The 12,996-nt window shown below is 35.0% G+C and overlaps 1 protein-coding gene across 1 annotated transcript in view; it reads right to left on the bottom strand.

Moving 5' to 3' along the window:
* LOC103606051 (tetratricopeptide repeat protein 29-like) overlaps positions 1 to 12,738 on the bottom strand; it is a gene marked incomplete at its 3' end in the record, with an annotated part of 93,637 nt that extends 80,899 nt beyond the window's left edge. Inside the window, exons 1-3 of the mRNA XM_008590648.1 lie at positions 12,663 to 12,738; positions 12,003 to 12,100; positions 10,106 to 10,189 (exon numbers count right to left, since the gene is read on the bottom strand). Of these exons, the coding sequence (XP_008588870.1) occupies positions 10,106 to 10,189; positions 12,003 to 12,094 (176 nt within the window). The remainder of the gene's footprint in view (positions 1 to 10,105; positions 10,190 to 12,002; positions 12,101 to 12,662) is intronic.
* Positions 12,739 to 12,996: the final 258 nt, after the last annotated feature.

Genomic DNA, 12,996 nt, shown 5'->3' with positions numbered 1-12,996 from the left:
GGAAGGAAGGAAGGAAGGAAGGAAGGAAGGAAGGAAGGAAGGAAGGAAGGAAGGAAGACGTATAGATAGCTGGCCCTCCGTGTTCATGAGTTCTGTGTTCATGGATTCAACCAACTTCAGACTGGAAATACAGTATTCATGGGATGCAGAACCCACAAATAAGGAGGGCTGACATTTGGTATCCATAGGTTTCTCAGGGCCAACTGTGGGACTTGAGCATCCACAGATTCAGGTATCCTCAGAGGTTCCAGAACCAATTTTCCTTGGATAGCAAGTGCAATGGTTTGAATGTTCACCCAAAACTCACTGCAGCTTGATCCCCATTGCAATAGTGTTAAGCAAGTGGGAAATCAGACTACAGTATTTGAAAGGTGGGGCCTTTGGGAGGTAATTGGATTGTGAGGACTCTGTCCTTATGAATGGATAATATATTCATGGATTAATGGGTTAATGGTTTAATGGGTTATCAGGGAGTAGACTGGTGGCTTTATAAGGAGAGCACATGAATGAGCTCTGGATACGCTCTTGCTCAGCCCTCACTATGTGATTTTCTGTGCCACCTCAGAACTCCGCTAAGAGTTCTCACCAAGAAGTGGGCCTTTGCCAGTTATGCCCTCTCAACTTTGGACTTCCCAGCCTCCAAATTGTGAGAAATAAATTTCTTTTCTTTATAAATAACCCAGTTTCAGGTATTCTGTTATAATCAACAGAAATTAATACACCAAGGGAGCTTTGGCAGTGCCTTTCAAAAAATTTAACTATTTCATCTAAGTTGTTGGATTTATAAGCATAAATTTTATTTTCTAATAGCATTTTAATATTTGCATAATCTGTAGTAATGTGTCCACTCTTTCATCTCTGAAAACGGTAAATTGTATCTTCTCTTTTTCCCTGATCAGTATGACTAAAGGTTGATATATTGTATTGATCTTTTCAAAGAACCAGTTTTTAGTTTGATTGATTTTTTCTATTGTTTTTCTATTTTCTGATCTCACTTTACTATTTCTTTCTCCCTGCTAACTTTGGATTGAATTGGCTTTCTTTTTCTAGTTTCTTTTAAATGAAAGCTGAGGGCACTGATTTTAGACATTTCTGTTTTTCTAGTACAAGCTTTAATGCTATAAATTTCCCTTTAAGCACTGCTTTAACTGCATCCCCCAAATTTTGATATGCCATGTTTTCTTTTTTCATTTAGTTTAAATATTTTCTAATTTTCCTTATGATTTCTTCTTTGATCCATGGGTTATTTAGAAGTATGTTACCTAGCTTCCAAATTTGGAGGGTGGTTTCCAGAGATATTTCTGCTGTTATGTCTAATTTAATTCCACTGTTGTAAGAGAACACAATTTTTAGAATTTAAATTCTTTAAGTATATTAAAATTTGTTTTATGGCTCAGAATATCATCTACTTTGATAAATGTTCCATGCACACTTTAAAATAATGTGTGTTTTGCTATTGTTTGGTGGAATATTTTGCAGATGTCAGTTATTTAAGGTGATTGATAGTGTTGTTCAAGGCTTCTATATTCTTACTGATTCTTCTATCAATTATTGAGAAAGAGGTTGTTGGAATTTCCAACTGTAATTGTGGACCTGTCTGTTTCTCCTCTTCTTTTTATCAGTTATTTGATGTATTTGGAAGTTCTGTCATTAGGAGCACAAACATTTAGGATTATATCAACTTGATGAACTAACTCCTTTTATAATTATGAAATGTTACTTTTTTTTATCTTCAGTAATATTCCAACTGCTTCCAGAAACATATTTCTGAAAATCTTGAGCTCTCTAATTTTTCTACCCCCTTTTCTCATCACAGTAAGAATTTCTTATCCTTTTTACTTCCCTGTGGTCATTCCAAATATAGGAAGGAAATGGGCTTAGCCATCCATCTTTTTCTTGATCATGAAGTAAAAAATACCTTTAGCCAAATTCACTTTTAAGACAATACTTCTCTTGGTCAACAATGCATTTCTTTGTATTCTTCAGTTGTAGGATAAGAGGTTGTTTTGAACAAACTTAAGTAAGGGAATTTCATAGAAATCTGAATCAGAATTGTAGAACAGTTGGTTCCTAAGAGAGATGAACTTGGAGGAAGCTTTTGGATCCAGGTTAGTCCTGAAAATTCAGGACAAGTCCAGAAATTTGATCTCTAATGTATATCATCCATTTTCTTTCTAGATTATCTATTCTTTCCTCTATGAGTACCTCCCCCATTTTTTTCCTACCTCATTGTTTCTGTTTCTTCCTAACAATAAATTACTTTGGTCAAATTACTTAACCTCTCTATGCCTTGGTGTCTGGGAGTAATAACAAGGGTTACTGTTCATAGGATTGTCATGAGGATCACTTAAAACAAAGACTAGCATGGAGTAATCATTTTAATATATTTTACCTGTTACTATCTTGCTTGAAACAAAACTCAGCCAAAAGATGTAATATTTATGACAAGCTGTCTAAATAAGCACTTTATTGTTCATTAGGTGTGCAAAATTCTTCCATTTTTCTTGTGTAAGTTCATTTGATAACTTTCTTTTGGAATTTATTATAAAGAAAAAGCTTGTTTCTCCTGAAAAACTGACATGTGTCCTTTTATCAGGTAATAATTATATAGTCCATCACATCTCCCTTTTTGCCCAGTCTGCCCAGAAGTTTAGAGTGAAACAACATTCCCTGTGTAGTAACTACACTGGAGAGCATATTTACATACTTCTTTATTTGACTTTCATTTTCTAGTTATAATCTGACAGTTGTATAATAGAAAATGTTAACTTTAAGTTTCTTCAATCCATTCTAGAAAAAGAATAATTTTCTTTTTAAAGTGTTACTTTATGTAAGTCAGAAGATTCTTAAAGGTGAATAAAACACAATCCCTGTTTTCAAAGACTCCCAGTCTAGATCAGAGTCAATTCCTTATGGCAACTCACAGTAAGAAAGACATTCACACTGTGATTCACTGCATGTACATGTGCACGTAATACAGTAGCCCCCCCATCCACAGCTTCACTTTCTACAGTTTCAGTTATCCACTATTAATCATGGTCCGAAATATTAAATGGAAAAATTCCAGAAATAAACAATTTATAATTTTTCAATTGTGTGCCATTCTGAACAGCATGATGAAATCTCACATCATCCATTCCTTCTCACCTGGGACATGAGCCATCCTTTGTCCACCGTATCCACCCACACTGTAGATGCTCCCTGCCCCTTAGTCACTTAGTAGCCCTCTCGGTTATCAGATAGACTGTCATGATATTGCAATGCTTGTATTCAAATAACCCTTATTTTACTTAATAACGATCCCAAAACACAAGAGTAGTAATGCTAGCAATTCAGATATGCTAATGAGATGCCATAAAGTGCTTCATTTAAGTGAAAAGTTGAAAGTTCTTGACTTAATAAGGAAAACTCATAGCGTATATAGGGTTTGGTACTATCCACAGTTTCAGGCATCCACTGGGGGTCTTAGAATGTATCCCCTGCAGATAAGAGGCGACTACTATATATGTAAACATATGAACCAAAAGTTTAAAAGCACTAGTATGTAAAATGTTTCACTCTCTTTATAAATATTAACTCAATTAATCCTCATGACCATTCTATGAGACTGTTCCTGTATCCTATTTTTTCAGATGAGGAAAGTGAGGTACAGGAAGGTTATGTAACTTAGCCAAAGTCAACCACTTAGTTTGTTAGTGAGTGTAAAGCTGGGATTTGAGTCCAGGGAATCTGGTTTTAAAATTCACGCTCTATTCCATTATACCTGAAAGTCTCCCAATATTCTGCCTCATTCTATGCAATGCAACTCTTTTCTTTTCTATTTTACTACACTCTCTTTTCATTTCTAAAATGCTGGCCATGATCCTCAAACTGATGGGTCACAACCACTATCAATGAATGGATCACAATCTATACCATGTTAAGCATTAACAAAGACAGGGAAATGATGCACCTGTACGTGATGGTCAATGGCTATTAAGAGAGTTCAAACAGGAGCTCTGAACTTTACCATGTGGGTGAGCACAGATCAAAGGAGGCTGTAAGACAGTTAAGCTGAGGTGGAAAGGTAAATAAAAGCTTACCAAATACACTATGCATGAGGGAAAAAGGAGGACAGTCCAAGCAGAGCACATGTACAAGGCTATGGGTGCTTGTAAAAGATCACAGGCACTCGTTCATTGATCCACCAACACCTGTGAGCTAAGCACTGTCTGAGTACCAAGGATACACATATGAGCAAAGCAGCCATGGCCCATGCTCTCTTGAAGCTTATAGTCTAGAAAAGGAAACAATAAACTATCAGTGACAACGTAATGCGATAAGTGCCATGATGGGAGAAGTATTGAGTATTACAGGATAGTAGCAAGGTCACCTGATATAGATGAGCCATTTAAGGATGAGTAAGAATTAGACATGAAATAGAAAGGGGAAAAAGCATTTTAGGCCAAGAGAATGGCAATCCACTAAGAATGAGAAATGAGAAAGAACATAGTTTAATGAAGACCTGAGTAATTTCAGAGGCAGAATGCTATAATGGTTCAAGAGGTGGGCTCCAGAGCCAGACTGCCTAGACAGCTCTTTACTTAGTATCTGTGTGACCTTGGATAAGTTATTTAATATCTCTGTGCTTCAAGTCTTAGCTATACATGAAACTAACAAAAATGTTTCTAGGATTAAGTGAATTAATACATATGAGGCAATTAAAATAGTATCTGAAACATGGTGAGTGCTCAACAGATAACCGTTATTATTACTTTTGCAAAGAATAAATTTCAAAGTGGGAATGGAAGGGATTAAACTGGAAAAGGTAGGCATAGGCTTCTGATGTAGAAGACCATGCCAGAATTTTTAAAAAAAGAAATAGCAGTGCTCCTCTGTTCATGTCTGCATTGTGTGTGTGTGTGTGTGTGTGTGTGTTCATGAGAAAGTAAAATCTTGTCTCTCTACTTCGAAACACTGCAAATCCTCTTTTTCTTGAATCAGGAAGAAGATATAAATATCCATTTTGCTACCTAGAAGGAAAGAAGGACTGCTTCTTCTCCTTCTCTTTCCCCCCATCTCTGTCTAATCCTGATATTAGTTAGGTAATCATTTACTTGAAAATTGGCTTCTTCAAAAAGTTTAATTTGCAAATCTCTGTAGAGAATTTATTACTTTACAAAAGAAAAAAATGGCTTGAAAAGAAAACAGCATGATTTCACAAAATCCTTCAAAAGTAAACAAAAATGAATGAAGCAGAGGAATAGCACACCTGAAGAGGTTTAATTTCCCATCCTGTTGTTATGAAATATTACCCTGAATAAACGTCTTTACCTCGTTACAGATATCTAGAGTGCTTGGCCATTGTGTAAATCCAGGTGCTCAATTTCCATATAGCAAGTATATTTGTAGTTCGTAAATGCACGTTTGGAAGAAAATTTTGAAATTCAAGATGAAAACCTAGACTGGCAAAATGCTAATTTACTTTATGTGAGTAAGTATAATACAATTCAATATGAGGTAGGAGAAAAAGCCTTTAAAAAATATGAAATTAAGTGGTTCTTTGTTTCTTTACAGCCCAAACTTGCTGAACATGGTAACTGATAGTTCGAATTGCCACTGAGATAACTGACAAAGTGACATGAAATAAACATCAATTGATGATGTTGAAAGTAAAATATCCTGAAAGAAAGAATATCTTAGAGATGTGCTCAATTCTGAACCAAATCTATTTTTCCATATAATAAAACTTGATATCTGAAGCAGAAAATAATATTGAACAAATTAACATTCTATGTCCCTAGATGATTTTATTTGTATCTTCATATACAGAGCTAGAGCTGTAAAACTTGCCCCCAAGAAATTTTTATCTGAATCTATAAATGACACCTTTATTACTTAGCTACTCAAAGCAATTATGATATGATAATAAGTGATATTTTAACTCCTTTCAAAAAACAATAATACATTCTTATATAGAGTTAAAAACCCAAAGTACAGAAACACTTCTGACGTAACTTTCTTTAGTTGTTAAAGATAAGTTAGATCATATCAATGAACCATTTGAAGACTTATCTAAGAGTCAAATCATCAGTGTCAAATACAGAATGTAAATACAAAGCATAGCAATAATCTAGTCACTTAAAAAGTAATGAAGCATACATTCTAAAATTCCTTCTGTAAGTGTAGATGATACAAAACCTGGAAGCCCTTTGCCCCTTTGCACTACTCTACCCATTCCAAAGTAAAATTAACCCCCATCAGGTGGACTTGGCCATTCCAGTAACAACTACTTTTAGCTTGTCCTGCTCAATTACTCATTTACATTTTATTATGAGATCAGGGAATGGCTCACTGGGGAGGTCACATTCAAGGTGACACCTGTATGACAAGGAATGTCAGCAATAAGGCCAAACTGGGAGGAGGGGGTGCTGGGGAGAATGAGAAAGAAGGTCATGAATTGGGGAAAGACTTAGGAGGAATACTGGGGTGAGGGGGTGGGAGAGGAGTAGGGGTGAAGCAAGAGTCCAATTTTAGGTTATATTAACCTTGGAATGTCTGTTATGTATCCAGGAAGAAGTGTCAAGGATGTAAAAATCCTTGAATATAAAAATCTGGAGCTTGATGGAGAGATCAGTGCTGGATTTATAATCTGGTGGTCATCAAATTATTGTTAATTTTTAATGCTATAAGACTGGATCCAGTCTTACAAGGTAGAGAGTGTAGCTAAATAGAGGGTCAATAGAGTTTGGATGTGTTGTCCCCCCATAACTCATGTGGAAATCTGATCCCCAATATGGCAGCATTGGGAGCTGTTTGAGTTATGGGGGCAGATCCCTCATGAATGGATGAATGCTCTCCCTGGTGGGTAGGGGTAGTGAGTTCTCACTCTATTAGCTCCCATGACAGAAGCTGGTTGTTTAAAAGACCCTGGCCTCTCTCTCTCTCTCTCTCTCTCTCTCTCTCTCTCTCTCTCTCTCTCTCTCCCCCTTGCTCCCTCCCTCTCACCATGTGATCTGCTTGTACCCACTGGCTGCCTGTCACTTTCCACCATGAGTAGAAGCAGCCTGAGGCCCGTGCCAGATGCAGCTGTCCCAGAATCGTGAGCCAAATATCTTCTTTATAAATTACCCAGTCTCAGGTATTCTGTTATAGCAACACAAAACGCACTAATACAATGGCCTAGGATCCAGCCCTTGGGCTCCTTACCACAGAGAATTTGAAAAGAGAAAGCCAGCCAGCAAAGGAGGCTGAGGCAGTACAGTTTGGAGGAAAACCATAGAACATAGTGTTCTGGAAGCTACAATGCAGAATATTCAAAAAGGAGAGAGTGTTTGACTCTATCAAATGCTGTGAAAACATCAAGCAAGATGAGGACAGAAACATGACCATTAGATGAGGTCGTTGGTGACCATAAACAGAGATTTCAGTGAGTACTAGGTCTGGAAACCTAGTTAGAGTCAACTGAGGCAAGAAAGGGATGTGAAAATATTGAGACAGTGCTTCTGCTTTCTGAGAAGAATAGAAAAAAATGGGGTAGAACCTGGAGGGGGATAAGAAGTCAAGGGAAATAGTAAAGTAAACATGAATACTAGTGATATCGATCCAATGGAAAAGGAGAAATTGACAGTGTAGGAGGAAAAGGTGTTTAACTGCAGGAGAAAGTCTTGGAGCAGGCGAGCGGGGATGGGATGCAGAGCACAAGTGGAGGGGCTGTCCTTAGACAGGAGCAAGCACTCTTCCCCCATCGCAATAGGAGGAAAGTCACAGCGTGTGAATTTATATATAAGTAGGTTGGTATATTTGGGGGTAGATGACAAGGGGTTATCTGGGGACTAGAAAAAGAGTGTATGCATATTATGAGATATCAAGGCAAATGTACATTAATTACATTAATGAAAATATATAAACGCATTTATTACCATTTTAAAGAAGAATAAGGCAGTAGAAAGAAGGATCTGAGAATATATCTTAGATATTGAAAATTTGATTTTTCAACTTCTCCCCATTACATCCTTATATACTTAAGATCTATGACATACCAGTTAGATCATTTTATAATGCTACCAGACAGGGAGCCAAACTCAAAATCTGTCTTCCTTGACTAGTTCCATTTTCCCATCTTAGTCTTCTCTGATTTCCTCTCAACCTCCAGGTTACACCTCACAGTACAACCAGCACTCACTCAGTCCATATTTGTCTCCTGTCTTACTGCCTCAAATAGAAGTTAAGATTCCAAGATGGGGCCAAGTAGTTTATAATAAAATATCATTGTCTTCTCCACTGTGAAAAACCTAGTATTATATATCAAATAAGTACCTGTAATATATATCAAATAGTAAATTCTTGTTGATCAATTTATCTTTTTAGAGTTGAATGGTTAATAAAAAGTTTTATGTAGTAATTCCTTGGCTAACAGAATATGCATAATTCTTCATGGCATCTGCTGGGCATTGCTGGAAGATGCTGAACTCGTGCATCAATTTTCTCCTTTATATGCTATTCAATTAGCTTGTCTAGAGAGAGGTTTAGAATGTGTAGCAATCAAAAGCATGATAGTGAGCTGTGCAGAAGCTATGTTCATACTGATGATTTGCATCCACTATCTTACAAAAAGGGCTTTGGTCTAAGAAACTATTCAAGTGCAGGAAGCTTTAAGGAGAATGTAATAGCAAGGACTGAGAATTACCTGGTGCTACTGTTTTCTATAGCATAATGATGAATATGAAATTAATTTGATAATATCCTTAGTGTAAAAATAATATTATTAAGGAAATATTCAATAATATCATCATCTATTTTGCACTGTCTCAGATAAAATTTTTTTTTGTCTGCACTGAAGGCTCAGGTGTCAGTAGATTTTTAGTATATGGATTTCTAGTTTGAATATGTAAAGAATAGGTTTAATTTCTGATTTAATTCTTAAGCCAATTAAAGCTCTTTAGATATCATTATATTTAAATCAGAATGCAAATATCACTCATATGTATTTATCTTTTAAGAAATAACTGTACTATCATACAATATTGACCTTTAATTTTATCCAACAGGTTGCCACGAAAAATTAATCATGTAACAATCAATAGCATTTAACTGAAGGTCCCAGATTCTATAGAGCATTCTATAGAGCTCTGTGGCAGTGAGTACAGTTACCATAAAATTTTGTCTTTCTATAAAGTAGCTATTGAGAGAATGAACTACTTTGATTTTTCATGTTATATGCAAATTGACAAAGATAATATCTGATAAAGTGAAATATATCAAGAGACTTAGAATTTCAGAATATATGAAAGCTATACAAAAATATGATTAGGAACAGTCCTTTGGTAGAATCACACAGCATTAGGCAATACTAATAGAATTTTTACATAAACAGTTGTTGAATAAAATATTTTAATTGAAATATTTAATAAATTTCATAAGATGCATGTGTATTTATAAGACTTTCATTTTTCAATACTTATCTCTAAAGATCTGAGGATAACAGAGTTGCTAAATCTATAGGTAAGAAATACTAAACCTGTTTAGCTATTATTCTAGGTTTCTATTCACTTCTCACTACATGGATTTTTATACTGCTTTTATTCATCCCATAAATTAGATTCTAACTAGTGATAAAATGACAAAATTTATTGCTCATTTAAAAAACAAATCCAGACAATTTAGGATTATTTTTAGATTAACCAATAAATTATAATCCATTGATTCTTTTCATGAGTTTTTTGAGGGAAAAGAAGATACATTGGTAAAGGTTTTTTTGTTTGTTTTTTAATCACCAGGAAAAAAAAGATAGATTAATCATTTTCTTAAAATTTCTTTCTCCCTCATGTAGGCAACAAATCTTAATGTGGAGGTTAATAAGCAATTAATGGCACAGACTAAATATTGCAAATGCAATAGTATAATAACTTGGTAAATAAGAGAATTTTGAGAGCCATAAAATTAAAGACTTTGATATGTCTAAGATCAATAGACATGACTTATCACTATTTAATATGAACTTTAATTTTTAAATGCCATGTTCCAATGAAAAAGTATACTGCACAGGAAAATTGAAATTTCAATAAAGAATCAAGACAAAAGAAACAAACTTTATATTAAAGTACCTTTAAAAGGTTATACTTACGCAGCAACCTCCTCTTTTGACAATCCTTTGAAATTTGCCTCCAGATAATGATCTATGTCATCTTTTTCTTTGATCAATTGAGACCTAAATGAAATGGAAAGAAATAATAAAGCACTGCTTTATCAAGTTGAAAAGCTACCAAACATATAAAACGCCACCAGGAGAACAGAAATATTCAGAGTATAACATCATATTTAATAAATGTTCTGCAATAGCTACAGAGTTAGGTTGCTGATTAATAATTTCAAAATTTTAATTTTCCTGAATGGAAAAAGAGAAGAATCTTAAACCCAGTGTGTAAGCAAATAAAACACCAACACATTGAAATAATCTACATTCTTAAATAAATGGAGTTTTCTCCTCAAAGCTGATAAAGTCTTCCATTTGCTCACCTTGTTTCACAGTGTAACTTTCCAACTGCTGAAGACATATTTTGTTTGACACAGAATCTTGAACCAAGAACACTTATGTGATACCAATGTGTAAAATTTATTTGTTCCAAACATTACTAAATTTTTCCCTAAAATACTGTTTACTCTTTTTTTAATCACACATAAAACTCAAATTGTTATTAAAGGTGCAATGTGCCAAACAATTTTAAGAAGACTTTGCTGAGAAATACATTACACTGTACTTGCAGTGTGTTCATTCATTACACGTCCTTGCACCTTTAAAAACAAGCATGCTGTCAGCTCTCATGACCATGGGGCTATGGAACTAAACAAATATCTGTGTTTTATTCAGAAGCTATTAAAGAATGTTTATACAAACTTTGCCTTTAATGGTTATGATAAAAATGTTTTTGTTCAATAAAATGAATACCAGAAAAAGTTTTCTGTGGAATCCATCTTAGGAATGTGAGACTGAGCTGTGTTTTTGCTCACCTTGAAAAGAAAATGTAATCTCAATCATTAAAAAGGACAAGAAGAAGTTGTTTTTCAGACTGTAAATATTTCACATTATTCAAAGTAAAATGGAAAATAAGAACATATATATATATGCACACGCATACACGAATTATGCAGCTATTGAAAGATTTCTCAGCTACAGCAAAAGAAAATTCTCATTTGCCATTTTAAAAGAACTTTTATGTTAGTTTATCCAAATGTATTTATTTTGGTTCAGGGGCTTTGGTCTTTCCCAGAAATACTAAAAATGACTTCCGACTTATGAGAACAAAGAGGTCTCATAATACTTTGATCATTATGCCTTGCAGGAATTGCAAAGTATGCATGCAAAGAAAACAATCAAATCTACATACGAAAATTATTTATATTGATAGATAATATTGGTATTACTAAAAGTCAATAAAATTACAAATGGCAATTTCAAAATAGCACCATCTCAGTTAATATTCATAATAATGACAAAATGCATCGAGTTCTCTGTCCTGCATTTTCTCAGTGACAACTCCAGTAGCTCAGCAGCTGTTCACGGGCAGCAGCAGTTTGATTATGCATTTCCAGGCCCCAGCTTCATTTCAGAAGCTAATTCATGGCTGCCAATCTACCTTAGTAGTAATTCTGTACCCTCCTTCCTCCAGAACAGAAGCCAACACTTGGGACCTTGTGAAGTAAAAGCCGTATACCTTTCATTCCTAAACTTCTGCTTTCTATTCTCCACACACACTTAATAATGGAAACTTACCTCCAAAACGCCATAAGAACCATGACATAATTGCAATAGGAAATAAAATGATCAAATGAGTGCTAGCTTGGTAAATATATTCATAGTACTTGATTAAGGTTCATCAATTCTTTTGAAAAAGCAAATTTGAATATTCTCATTATAGCAATATAGTTTTCTCTTTAAACAATTTTTCTTTCTGAGATATACTATTGACACTTTTTACTGCAGACAATTCATTCTGTAGGAAAAGAAAATCAGGGGCACGTACCTTGGAATTTTTCTGGGGGAGCATGGCAGCTTCTGTCTGGCTAAGGCCGTAAGCTTTGGGTATGTCATGGACAGTGGGGGTAGAGTGGTCATTTTGGACTATAAAAAAAAAAGCAGAAATAGTATTCTAAAGAATAGACCTTTCACAGAATCCTCTAAGACTTTATTAGAGATCCACAGTTTGTCATCTAAGCTGAGAATGCCTCTGTATGTAGAGCTTTAGAGAGCTTTAGCTCTGTTATTCAGGAATGATACTCAGTTAGTGGATTCTGCAGGTTGCTTCTCTCATTATTTTCTTATACTGTCTGACTTTTGGCCAATTTATTACTTGGCTACATCTGCACCACAAAGTGGGTAAGGAGAAAATCTGATAAATGAATTGATGATTCAGACAATCAGCAGCTTTGGTAAGAGTTTTGTTCAGGGACATGGTTGTAATGAAAGAGTGAAGATTTTTAGGATAACTATAGATTTCAAATGTATGCTTTGCATTCTCGTTACAATCAATAATCAAAAATTGCTCATACTTTGCTTTTTTCTAAACGCCTTATCATTCACAAATAAAGGCTTTCCCTTAAAAGTAATATATGCTAAGAACAATTGTCAGCACAGAGACAGGTGCCCAGAGAAAGAATGCAGCTATAATAGTATAATAAATTACCTTAAAATGTGGTTTAGAAAAGTTGTTTAAAACAACTTTATCTCTCACACTTTACATGGGTCACTAATTGGGACAAGGCATGATAGGGATGGCTCTTCTCTGCTCCATGATGACTAGGGACTCTGTTGGGAAGATTCAGAAGCTAGGTGCTGTGAATTGATTGAATTGTGCCCCCCAAAGTCCATATATTAGAAGCTTAATTCCCACTGTAACTGTTGAGAATGGGAAATCCTATTATGGTAATTGAAAGGCCGGCCTTTAAAGAAGGGATTAGATTCTGAGGACGATGCCTAGTGAATGGATTAAAAATGGTGGTCATGGGCATGGTTCTGAG

This window comes from Galeopterus variegatus, unplaced genomic scaffold (assembly GCF_000696425.1).
Source record: "Galeopterus variegatus unplaced genomic scaffold, G_variegatus-3.0.2 Scaffold6247, whole genome shotgun sequence".
Lineage (NCBI taxonomy): Eukaryota > Metazoa > Chordata > Mammalia > Dermoptera > Cynocephalidae > Galeopterus > Galeopterus variegatus.
Note: the sequence above shows the minus strand (reverse complement) of the source record. Positions and strands in the feature narration are given on the sequence as shown.